The 12,543-nt window shown below is 35.4% G+C and overlaps 1 protein-coding gene across 8 annotated transcripts in view; it reads left to right on the top strand.

The window, feature by feature from the left end:
• The window catches only part of fgd5a (FYVE, RhoGEF and PH domain containing 5a), a 67,331-nt gene that overhangs the window by 43,656 nt on the left and 11,132 nt on the right, over nucleotides 1–12,543 (top strand). For all 8 annotated transcript variants that reach the window (XR_015502508.1, XR_015502507.1, XR_015502504.1 and 5 more), the window contains exons 8-12: nucleotides 4,929–5,019; nucleotides 6,034–6,084; nucleotides 6,190–6,248; nucleotides 7,018–7,089; nucleotides 7,238–7,306. Coding sequence is in view for 2 of the 8 variants with exons in the window: in XM_087273527.1 (XP_087129653.1) it covers nucleotides 4,929–5,019; nucleotides 6,034–6,084; nucleotides 6,190–6,248; nucleotides 7,018–7,089; nucleotides 7,238–7,306 (342 nt within the window). In the remaining 6 variants the exon portion in view is untranslated. The remainder of the gene's footprint in view (nucleotides 1–4,928; nucleotides 5,020–6,033; nucleotides 6,085–6,189; nucleotides 6,249–7,017; nucleotides 7,090–7,237; nucleotides 7,307–12,543) is intronic.

Here is a 12,543-nt window from a genome sequence, read left to right as displayed (position 1 = left end):
GCTGCTTCAGCCGGACCAGCGCCTGATTTGTGTAGCCTGTCTGTTCTCTGGCACGAGCCGCTGCTGCTTCTTCTGGCCCCGTCCCAATTTGACTGGAGAGCTCTAAATATCCACCCGTGCACAGTTACACAAAGACCGGCCACTTCTTCAGCACAAATGTCAATTGAATTGCAGTTTGGTGCAAGTGTTCAGCATGAGGCTGTTGATTAGTTCTACTGGCTTTAACAATAGAGGTATGTTGGGTTTAAACGCTGGAGTCTGACAGGCTTTATGGTCAGGAAGTAATGAGATAATGAAGCACAGGTGCACGATAATGAGATTTAAAGAGTGAGAAAAGCTATTGCAAAACCTAAAAGTGCTTAAATATAGGCTCTTGCAGTGTGAATTTGAATTGCCCTTTACAATTGTAGCTTGTTAGACTATATGGAGACAGTCGCTATTAGGGATGCTCATAATAACCGATTAACTGATAACCAAAAAGGTGCATTTCGACTACAGATAATCGATTAATAGTATTAGTTAAATGATTAAAAACTATTATTGTATATTTTTTTAATGTTTGGCTGCATAAGGGCCTGATCACTGTGTGCTCTTTGAGTTGAAAGGGGCATCTTTTGAATGGTTTACCAATGACCACGAGCGTTTTGTGGCGCCCTGCGTGCCTCACGTTTTTGCCGTTGCACACTGTACGCTTGTAGTTGAAAAAAGTAAACTCTGAGCAGAAAAAGTGTTTCACATCAGTCGCATTTCTTTAATCAAATGAAAGTAGAGGTGTGGTTACTGTTGATTAAATGCATATTTTACGTGGAGCAATCAGTCTGAGGTAGCATAGAATAGTCTATAAGTATGCGATTTGGGATGCACCTTGTATGACACTCAATGGCAACAACAGTCAATATGTCGTCCAGTTTTGTAACCAATCAAAATAAAAGTCTGTGAAAGTAATACTAAATTTATTAGTATTGTTTTTACACTATAGGTTTAATTTTAGGCTTACTGTAATCTTACAAGATTTTCAAAATGTCTTTGTGTAGTTTTGTTTAATTTAAACAAAAATGTAGTTTTTATGTAAAGATAATTTATTAATCAGTGCAACGTGATGGTGCAGTGGGTAGCAATGTCACTTCAGAGCAAGAAGGTCACTGGTTCGAGCCTCGACTGGTTCAGTTGGCGTTTCTGTGTGGAGTTTGCATGTTCTCCCTGTGTTCGTGTGGGTTTTCTCTGGGTGCTCTGGTTTCCCCACAAGTCCAAAGACATGTGGTATAGGTGAATTGGGTAAGTCCGTAGTGCATGTGTTTGAATGAGAGTGCATGGGTGTTTCCCTGTGATGGGTTGCAGATGAAAGGGCATCCGCTGTGTAAAACTTATGCTAAATAAGTTGGCAATTAATTCCTTTGTGGTAACCCCAGATTAAAAGGGACTTAGCCAAAAAGAAAATGAATTAATAATTTATAAATCTGTCTGTCTGTTTGTCTGTATATAGTGCATTTTACTGAATATTTTAAATATTAACTGTTTTATAAAGTTTGATTCTTATGAAAAAAAAAAAAAAAAAATATATATATATATATATATATATATATATATATATATATATATATATATATATATATATATTATATATATATAATTGAATGCTTGTTTCATAATATTGTGGTTCGTTAAAAAAATAAAATAAAAAGTTAGTGTTTCAGTAGATCTGAAATTCAATTGAACCTTACACCTGGTTTTAAATATTTTCTTACACAATATATATTTTTTATTTAATACGTCAGAAGATATTGAACTAAGTTGGGCCATAAATTTGCACTTTATTTACCCTTGATTATGAGGGAGGGTGTATCCGTATAATGACCACTTCAGGATTGGCAAATATCCTTTCTGTATGATATGATTATAGTACATCTAACACAAACATCACAAAGCATCATTCAAATAACAGATCTGTGTCATTATGAAAGAATGAACATAAAGTTAAGGGAATGTGTTGGTGAATTATTAGCACGATGATGATGAAAAACAAAGAGAGAGCTGGTGTGAAAGAGATAAAAGCCAGGGGGTGTATTTCAGAGGTTTTGTGAAAATAATTTTGAAGCAGGTGTGCAGACTGGACAATCACCGCCTGTGTTCCTTTATCTGGAAGCAAACACTCCCTCCAGTTGCTCTCCTCACAAGGTCACTGACGGGCACCTCTTTTCCTCACTGAAGATCTCAGGCATTGTCCTATGTCTCTGAATGCCTATAAGTCTAAAGTTGCCCCTTATCTGCCCTCTGCTGACCTTCGACGTCCCCTCCGGCTCCTCAGAGCTTGCAAGAACAATGACTTGTCAAAGTCAATTAGGCCTTGATTGATTTCTTCTCACTGCGTGTTTGACTGATACACTTGCTCACTTTTTCTCCCACTGAATGATGTAATTGGGATGGAATTGGATGGAATGAGGCGTACTCAGGTTTTTGGGAAGGGGGAAAAGGGAAGGTCAGTGAATAACCTTGGAATATGCCTTTTCTAAATGGCGCCATTGTGATCTATAATACTGTTTCTTGTGGGTCAAGAGTGAGCACAGGTATTTTGGGGGAAAACACACACATATACAGTATTATCATTTTATTATGCTTTTTTGGGGTGTGGAATACAGTATAGCTGTTTGCAGATGTAAAATTATCTAGTTTCAAAGATCAAAGTGCAGGATAAATGATTTATTGTTTGCCAAAAGGAAGAAGCGATTCTGCCTGAAGTGATTCGTCAATAATTCCAGTCCAGATTTATGATCATTTGCATAAAGACACTTGATTAACAAATAAGGTCTTTGACCCTCAAACGCTAGTTGTAGATAAATGGGATGGAATGTACATTTATAGCGCATTTTATTGTGTATTGTCACACTCAAAGCGCTATACAATCATATGAGGGGTCTCTCCTCACTAGCAACGGTGTGCAGCATTCATCTAATGAGATCTGGAGTAGTTTAGTTTGGTAAAAAATACTTTACTTGAACTTCTGAAGAATGAAAACTCAAATGTATCCAATAAAGCAAGTGCTTTACATGTGCTGAGGAAGCTTCGGGTGCAGAAATGACAGATAGAGTATGGTAATAAGAGACTGAATTCTGAATCATGCCACAAGCAGAACATTTACAAGAGACTGTGGCCTTCAGACCAATCAAGGTAAAGTAGGCTCTCTAAAAGGCAAGTTAAGAGAGGCCAGATAATTGAATGAACCATTTCAGATGTTGTAGAAATCTTTAAAATATAAACATGTTTTCTCTGTGTTTACGTGGGTTTCTTCCGAGTGCTCTGGCTTCCCCCACAGTCCAAACACATGCACTATAGGCGATTTGGGTAGAATAAATTAAGCTAAATTGTCCGTAGAGTAAGTGTGTGAATGAGTGCGCAAGGATGTTTTCCAGTGATGGGTTGCAGCTGGAAGGCATCCGCTGCGTAAAACATATGCTGGATAAGTTGGCACTTCGTTCCGCTGTGGCGACCCCAGAGTATAAAGGGACTAAGCTGAAAAGAAAATGAATGTTTTATAGAACTACCATAGTTATGAGATTCTGTTTAAAATTATTCATTGATGAATTTTACAGAGATTTCGAAATCTCTTACTTTACCATTGTGACGTCATCTAAAAACATCCAAAATAGCAGCTTCTACAAGTCGTATCATAAAGAAAGCATAAAAATAAACTAGTTAGTAAAATAACTTGGTGAACAAAAAATGGTTTATTTTAGGTAAGTTCTGCGTTAGTTCAATGAATAAAATAATTAGTCTAATAAAAAATAATAAAATCTATATTATTATTTTTTATTAGACTAATTATTTTATTCATTGAACTAACGCAGAACTTACCTAAAATAAACCATTTTTTGCTAATATAGATTTTATGTTCAATTAAATTCTACAGAAAAACAATTGTAATTTCTACATTAATACTTCCATTCAGGCTGGAATAAAACAAAAAGTGAGTAAAATGACTTACAAGTCGAATGTTGCGAACTAAGCTACAAACGACTCAGTAAAAATTACCCAACAATTTCACTTTTATGCAACTTAATCAAATTTGACTTTCATACATAAAATTTACTTTAAAAAGCATCAGAGCAAAAACTTGCCAAACAAAATTGATAAATTTCACTTACTGTTTACTTTTGTGGCATCACAACAATTCGTAACTTTTTCATTTAGTGGCTAATTCGTATGAATTCGTATGATCTAATTCGTACAATTTAGTACGATTTGCTTATCCCCCAATGACGGTTGGGGTTAGGGGTGGGGTCAGGTGCCACGCCTCCTTTTTAAAATCGTACCATTTCGTACGACTGAACTCGTACGAATTTGTACGAATTAGCCACTAAAATGGCAAAACGTAAAACTCTTACGTTTTCTCGTGAGATCAGGCTGGGCATCACGGTGGCGCTACAGGTAGCATGATCGTCTCACAGCAAGAAGATCGCTGGTTCAAGCCCCAGCTGGGTTAGTTAGCGTTTCTGTGTAGAGTTTGCATGTTCTCCCCATGTTGGCGTGGGTTTCCACCGGGTGCTCCGGTTTCTTCCACAGTCCAAAAAATTGCTATAGGTGAACTGAATAAAACTAAAACTTGTCATAGTGTAAAAGTTTGAATGCAGGAGTGTATGGATGTTTACCCGGGGTTGAGTTGCAGCTGGAAGGGCATCCTCTGCATAAAACATATGCTGGATAGGTTGGCAGTTCAATCCGCTGCATCGACCCCTGATTAATAAAGGGACTAAGCTGAAAAGAAAATGAATGAATGTTTTCTTGTTTTCAGTATAGTGTGATATTTACTATTTTTATATATATTTTTATTGTCCTTCATTTGTGTACATGCTTTTACAATTATAATATGTCTTCATGCATTGTATATTATGTTTCAAGTGCCATTTTTTTATATGCTTTTGTGTATTTTCCAGACGCAGAATGCAGAAGGAGTTCTTGTTCCTCTGAAACATCAGCTGCTCCGGGTCATTGTGCGTATTCTTCAATACCGCATGCTGCTTACAGGTGAGTACTGGCTCATCATTTTTCCTGATTTTTTTGTGGTAACTGTGGTTTGCTTTCATTGTGCAATTCAGTTTTCTTGTCCTTAAAGAAAAACCAAATGACCATCATATGAGCTTTAAATCATACTAAATCACACATGCAACTATATGGATAATGCTAAAGTTAAAGTTAAAATATTTTTTAAATAATTTAAAGCTGAAATAAAATAAAATGTATGTTTTATTTGAAAATCCTAAACAATCTAAGTGAATAAATAAATAAAATTAAATAATACAAAAATCTGAAAATATATCAACTGAAATAATGTTTTGCTGAAAAAGTATGAAAAATAAAGCTAAAAAAGCGAATATGCATTACAAAGGATCTATACATTTAGTAAAAACTAAAAATTAAGTATAAAATAAAAATGTGTTCAGAAAAATAAAATTTATGTGATAGAACAGAAATTGGATGGAAATGTAAACATGTCTACTATACTGTATATACTGTAAAGATACTGGACAGGGGTTCGTTTATAACATATTTATCAAACTCGATCAAAATGCACAGAAAATGCAATAACTAAATAATAAAACTTTTTTTTACACATTTTATGATTAAATTTATCTTTATGTTGTGGTTTGAAACAGCCGTTTTCGCTGCTGACTCATCAGATCTGCTGTCAGTATTTCACTCATGAGTAATATCTCATTTCATAACCGTTGATGATTACAATCTACCATGACGGAAGTTTAATGTGAAAAACAAACAGTAAATAATGGCTTTATTCTTCATTGACATATCAAATAAGAAGTCCTTTTGTGTATGCCATACGTAAGTGACCAAAATGTTATTACAAATGACAGAGAAGTCAGTAAAGCCCCTAATATGTCAAACTAAAAAAAAAAAAAGTGTGCATGAAACATGCTGTTCTCATTTCGACCTTCAGGTTGTTTGTACTTTGTGTGGGATCTTGTTCAGAAAACATACGACAATGATTCCATTTAATCAGTTTATTAATCTAATTTCTTCCAGACTACTTGAACAACCTCTCCCCTGATTCGAAAGAGTATGAAGACACACAAGGTCTGTCCTATTTTCTTCTTTTCACACAGCGTTGAACTCTGAGCATGCTTGAACTAGGAAAACACTAATTGTGCTTATGACTGCAAAAAATATTTTTATCGACAGCTGCGCTGGTAATCGTGTCAGAGGTCGCAGACCAGGTTAATGACAATCTAAAACACGGGGTGAGTGGTTTCTCTGTGTGTGTGAGAACATGCTGTATTGTTGATGAAAACAGGGAAATGATGTCATAGTGTCCCAGGTGTCCAGAAACAAAGATAGCAGTGAGAAATCAGCACACACGCACAAAGTCACACACAGACGCAGAGTCCTTGTGTTATATACTATTATAGTTTCCTTTTTTATTATTAATGTATGATAAATAAACACTTTCATCTTCTACATATACAGTTGAAGTCGGAATTAACAGCCCTCCTCCCTAATTAAGCCCCCACCCCCCACCCCCCACCCCCTCCTTATAGTTTTCCCCCTAATTTCTGCTTTATGGAAAGAAGGCCATAATTAGAAATAGTTAATTTCTAATAACTTATTTCTGTTATCTTTGCCATGCTGATAATACATAATATTTTACTAGATATTTTTCATGATACTACCTTTTACTCTTCAGCTTAGAGAGCAATTTAAAGGCTTAACTAGGTTAATTAGGCAAGTTAGAGTAATTAGGCAAATCATTGTATAACGATGGTTTGTTCTGTAAACAATCAAAAAGCATTGCTTGAGAGGGCTAATAATATCTACATTAAAATGTTTTTTAAAAAAACTTAAACACTGCTTTTATTCTAGCCGAAATAAAACAAATAAAACTTTCTCAAGGAGAAAAAATATAGGAAATACTATGAAAAATTCTGCACACTGTTAAACAGGAGGGCTAATATTTTTTTTTTAGCCACTGTATTCCACTTTTTAAATTCTCTTTATCACTTGTTATTGCAGGAGAACCTGCTTCGTTTGGTCCACATCGACTACAGTGTAAGAGGAAAAAGAGACCTCCTTCAACCTGGAAGGGTAAATTTAGCTTCATATGCTGTATGTTTATGTTTTACTTCTGTTTTTACTGGCTTTAAAACCGGAAAGATCAGTGACTGTTATTAGACATAAGGTTTAAGTGGAGCCATATAACTCACCTGGCCTCTGGAATCTGTGTGTTTTGCAGGTATTTGTTAAGGAGGGAACCCTGATGAAGGTCTCTCGTAAAAGCAGGCAGCCCAGACATCTCTTCCTGGTATCTTGTCATGCTTCTATAATTTTAAAAGTGCACTTAAAGTCTGTGTGAACCTGAAGTTGCTTCAGACCTTTATTTCAGTTTGATGACGTATTTCCAACTGACATTAAATTTTGAGTAAGGGGTGGGGGTTATTGTAAACCTCCTCCATCTTTTACTTGCAGCAAACTAATAGTAGAAGGGCTGTGACTAACCATGTTTTACAGTCAAACTGATGTCATCAGAGAAGGGCTGCCATTCCAAAGTGGAACCAAGGGTTATATATTGATTCAAGATTACCAAAACAAAGTGGTTAAATTTGCAGGGATATATTGTTAACCTAAAGATTAATAATGTGCGCTAGCAAAATAAACACAGCAAATTTGGATTCCATGTAGACTTTAAATGCACTGAATGGTCATTTGTTGAAAAGCTAAATGATTACCTGTTAATTGATTGTGATCTGCATTCAGACACCTTCATGATCAAGAGTGCTAGCAGCTTTTTATAATTTATAGTTTGATAATTTGTCATTTTTTAAAGAAAGTTTTATTTGTTTGGGCCGTTTTTGCCATTCTGTACATTTTTACTATAATGTACATCTTTTTCACTAGTGTTTATTTACATCCTCTCGAATGGGTGGATCGACTACTGTTTGGAACTCATCTAATTAGTTTGTGTCCTCTGTAAATAAATATATTGATTAAGCAATTTGAGTAGTGATAGCATTCAAACTCTCTCATTGGGCAAGTAGGCATACTGACAGTTAACTTTAACTGAAGTTAGAATAAACATTGCCTCTGTCAGTTTTTTTTTATTTAAACCTAAATACTGTGATGATTGCAGATCAGCAATCTGTAAGCAATCTTGATTGGCAAATTAGTTAAAGTTAGTCGACTTGGTCAGGTATAACTTGGCTAATAGATATAAATGTCTATCACTAATATTTGCTTATTCCAAACCAACTAGTCATTTTCCTAGAGCGCAAGTGAGTTGTTACATAAGTTGAAAGTGTTCACTACACACTGCAGGCTGCATAGTTATACACACTCCTATGAGTTTGCTTGTTTTCGAGGGTCTACTTCCTGTCAGGATGTCTGCTATAGGTCACTGGATACCAGCTTCCTGTGCTGGGACTATACTGATGGCAAAACTGAAAAGTTTGAAAACTAGACTCAAAGAACAACAGATCAACAACAAAGAGCTGATAAATAACACTCAAAACATCAGACTGAGCCCTCACTTCAGCTGTTTACTTGTGTTTAGTCACATCCACACTTCCAGTTTAGTGGTAATCTGAATGGGATTTTTTAAAAGAGGGGTCTGATTTGATGTAAGGTCTAGGTATGGCTGAGATTTGGTGTGATGCTTTAGAAAGTGTGTATTTGCATATATATATATATATATATATATATATATATATATATATATATATATATATATATATATATATATATATATATATATATATATATATATATATATATATATATATATATATATATATATATATATATATATATATATATATATATATATATATATAGCAGTCATTTTTTAATACTGCTGCAAAAGATTATGGGTGATTTCAAAAGTATTAGGTGACACTGAGGTTTGAAGATTGAAAAACACATTAAACACATTGCCCTTGTTATATCTTAAATCAAATGCTTCCTTGGCAAAAAAAACTGCAATAAAATAAGATGAATTATTCAATAAGTAAAACTGGAGCTAAAATAAACTTAATATATTCAATGAACAATTTAACCTCATTGGCTTAAAAGTATCTGTGATGTAATCAAATATATACCTGACAAAAGGCTTGTCGATGATCCCATTTGTAAGAGCAACAAATAATAACTTGACTTCTAGTTGATTATTTGGAAAAGTGTCAGAAGGTAGATTTTTCTGATGAATGATCTGTTGAACTGCATCCCAATCGTCACAAATACTGCAGAAGACCTACTGGAACCCACATGGACCCAAGATTCTCAAAGAAATCAGTCAAATTTGGTGAAGGAAAAATTACTGTTACATTCAGTATGGGCACATGCGAGAGATCTGCAGAATTTATGGCAACATCAACAATCACATTACAAACCACATAAGAGGGCAAATTCTTCAGCAGGATAGCACTCCTTCTCATACTTCTGTCTCTACATCAAAGTTCCTGAAAGCAAAGAAAGTCAAGGTGCTCCTGGAAGGGCCAGCTCAGTCACCAAACATAAACATTATTGAGCATGTCTGGGGTAAGATGAAGGAGGAGGCATTGAAGATGAATCCAAAGAATATTGATAAACTCTAGAAGTCCTGCAAAAATGCTTTATTTGCCATTCCATATGACTTTATTAATAAGTTATTTGAGTCATTGCAGAGATGTTTGGATGCAGTCCTCCAAGCTCATGGGAGTCAAACACAATATTAATTCCACTGTATACTTTTTTTATACTGTACATCATTTCTGTTAAGTGACAAGACTTTAGTCAATGCAAAGTCAGACCTCACTGTCCTGATTAAATAATTAAAAACCACGGCATGATCATATCTTATATTTATCTAAAAAAGCGTAATCTAGAGGCCTTTGTCTTTCATATAAGCCCCCTCTGATACCAAATTGTCAACTACAAGTCAAGTTATTTGTTGTTCCTAAAACTTGGATAGGCGGCAATATATAAAGTATATAAAGTAATGTATATTAACCTCAAAAAATGTAAATAATAAAACAAGTAAATATAAACTATTTTATTTGTACACATTGGGATATTTTCCTTGCGTCCGCGATCTGACTTATGCTTATACAGTAGATTGAAAGCATGTAATGTGCAGCATTAAAAATAACTGAATTGCATTGGCAACTTGGGTAACCATACTTATACCAGATATATACACACACAAATATACAGCGAGCTGTTCTACAGCCGTAGCAGTCTTACCTCTGGAGACTCTGGATATTGAGGGGCTTTTCTTCATTTCTCCTGCTGCCCTTCTCTCTCCTACTCTCCCTGAATTGATCAAACTCTGACTGATGCTGTTTTATGAAAGCCTGTGACTGATGCCATGGAGTCCAGCACTGACTGGGTATAATATAATGATGTCAGAGGGTCCCCTGGTAACGATGAGTCCTGGAGATCCAGATTTAATTTATAGAGTAATAAGTGAATCGGCTCAAAAATCCTTACAACCAGCCATCACTCACACACTGATGCCCGAAAGCGATTTCTTCAGTCAAACCCACCCGTCACTGCCTGAACTGATCCTCTGCTTTACAACAGTCACAGCAAGAAGGTCGCTGGTTCGAGCCTCAGCTGGGTCAGTTTCTGTGTGGAGTTTAAATGTTCTCCCCCTGTTGTTGTGGGTTTCCTCCGAGTGCTCCGGTTTCCCCCACAGTCCAAAGACATGTGGTATAGGTGAATTGGGTAAGTTAGAATTGTCTGTAGTGTATGGGTGTTCCCCAGTGATGGGTTGCAGCTGGAAAATCGTCCTCTGCGTAAAACATATCCTGGATAAATTGGCATTTCATTCCGCTTTGGCGACCCCTGATTATTAATGTGACTAAGCCAAAAAGAAAATAAGTGAATGAATGAATGAACTATTATGTTTAGAAAAAATCCTTCCATTTTCAAAAATTATTTTTATTAAACAAAAATTGGGTGAAAAAATATATAGGAGGGCTAATAATTCTGACTTAAACTGTTTATATAAATACATTTTTCAGAATGTTGTTAACCTAAAGGTTGACAGCAGTCACTGACAATGTCTACTGTCAGATATGTTGTCATTTGAGTGAGCAAATGCTGAGCAAATGTTTAAACGTTGAGGGTGAACTGTCTCTTTAAGTTCTTTGTTGGTCCAGTCTCACTCTAGCATTTTAGTTAAGGACTGTTTCGTTGTGTCCAGCATGCACTCAGCCGTCTGATGGTTGTTGTGGCTGTTAGTGTTGATGTTTTTGTTGTCTCTGTCCTGCCGTCTCCACCCAAAAAGCCTTTCTCAGAAACATCGGCACTCAATTCCTGGACACGGCCTGTGAACTGCGGATGTTTGGGGCACAAATGTTACACGTCTGATGATGTCACCACTTTTGTTTGAAGCTATATATATGAGGAGCGAACACAATGGTTTGAAGTGAAGGGCTTGCCTGTTTGTGGGCGTCAGTTTGTGTTCCTTGCACAGAAAACATGCCATAAACTGTTTTTATCCAGCACGGGCTATTGTTTTTAACGTGTGAATTGCTTTTTGGAGTACTAAACTTGAATGTGCTGCACTTGTGGAAGAATGTGCATTGAGAAGGCAGGGAAAACATAGATCATGTGAAAACTATTTACAACAGCGCTTCTCAACTCAGGGATCTGGGGCCCACAGGATAGATTAAAATGCTTTAAAATAAGCGACAACAAGCTCTGAAATCAGCTCAGCAACATCAAATAAAAATTCTGATATTTCATATTTTAATTATGCATTGTATTTAAGTATTTAATTAACAATTTGTGAATTATTTTATTTATTTTGACCACTTTATTAAAAAAATGTGTACTTTTGCTAACTTTAAACTTTTACTGCCCTCTTCTGGTGAATGTAAACATAACATCATCATTATCCTTCATTTTACTCATGTTTATGGGTATTATAATAATACTGATACTAATTATTGATGTAACTAAATACTTAAAATCTGTATTATTGCCCAAGTTAATTGTATTGTTTTTTTGTAAAAAAAAAAAAAAAAACTGTTGAAGTACACAATCATAACTATTACTTTCATTTATTTTGATCTCTTATAATGCTTTCACAATCTATATGCAATTTTTCACTTACTGGGTAATGATTTATATTTATTGTAAAAATGTAATATTTTTCAAATAAACCATAATGTACACTCACCAGCCCTTTTATTAGGTACACATTACTAGTACTAGGTTGGACCCCCTTTTGCCTTCAAAACTCCCTTGATACATCATGGCATAGATTCAGCAAAGTACTGGAAATATTCCTCAGACATTTTGGTCCATATTGACATGATAGCATCACAGTTGCTGCTGATTTGTAGGCTGTACATCCATGATGCAAATCTCCTGTTCCACCACATCCCAAAGGTGCTCTATTGGATTGAGGTCTGGTGACTGTTGAGGCCATTTGTGAACAGTGAATTCATTGTGATGTTCAAGAAACCATTCTGAGATGATTTGTGCTTTATGACATGGTGTTTTATCCTGGGTTATCATCGGTTACACTGGTCAAAAAGAGATTGACATGGTCAACAA

The sequence above is a fragment of the Danio rerio genome, chromosome 11 (assembly GCF_052040795.2).
Source record: "Danio rerio strain M-AB ecotype USA chromosome 11, GRCz13ab, whole genome shotgun sequence".
NCBI lineage: Eukaryota > Metazoa > Chordata > Actinopteri > Cypriniformes > Danionidae > Danio > Danio rerio.
Note: the sequence above shows the minus strand (reverse complement) of the source record. Positions and strands in the feature narration are given on the sequence as shown.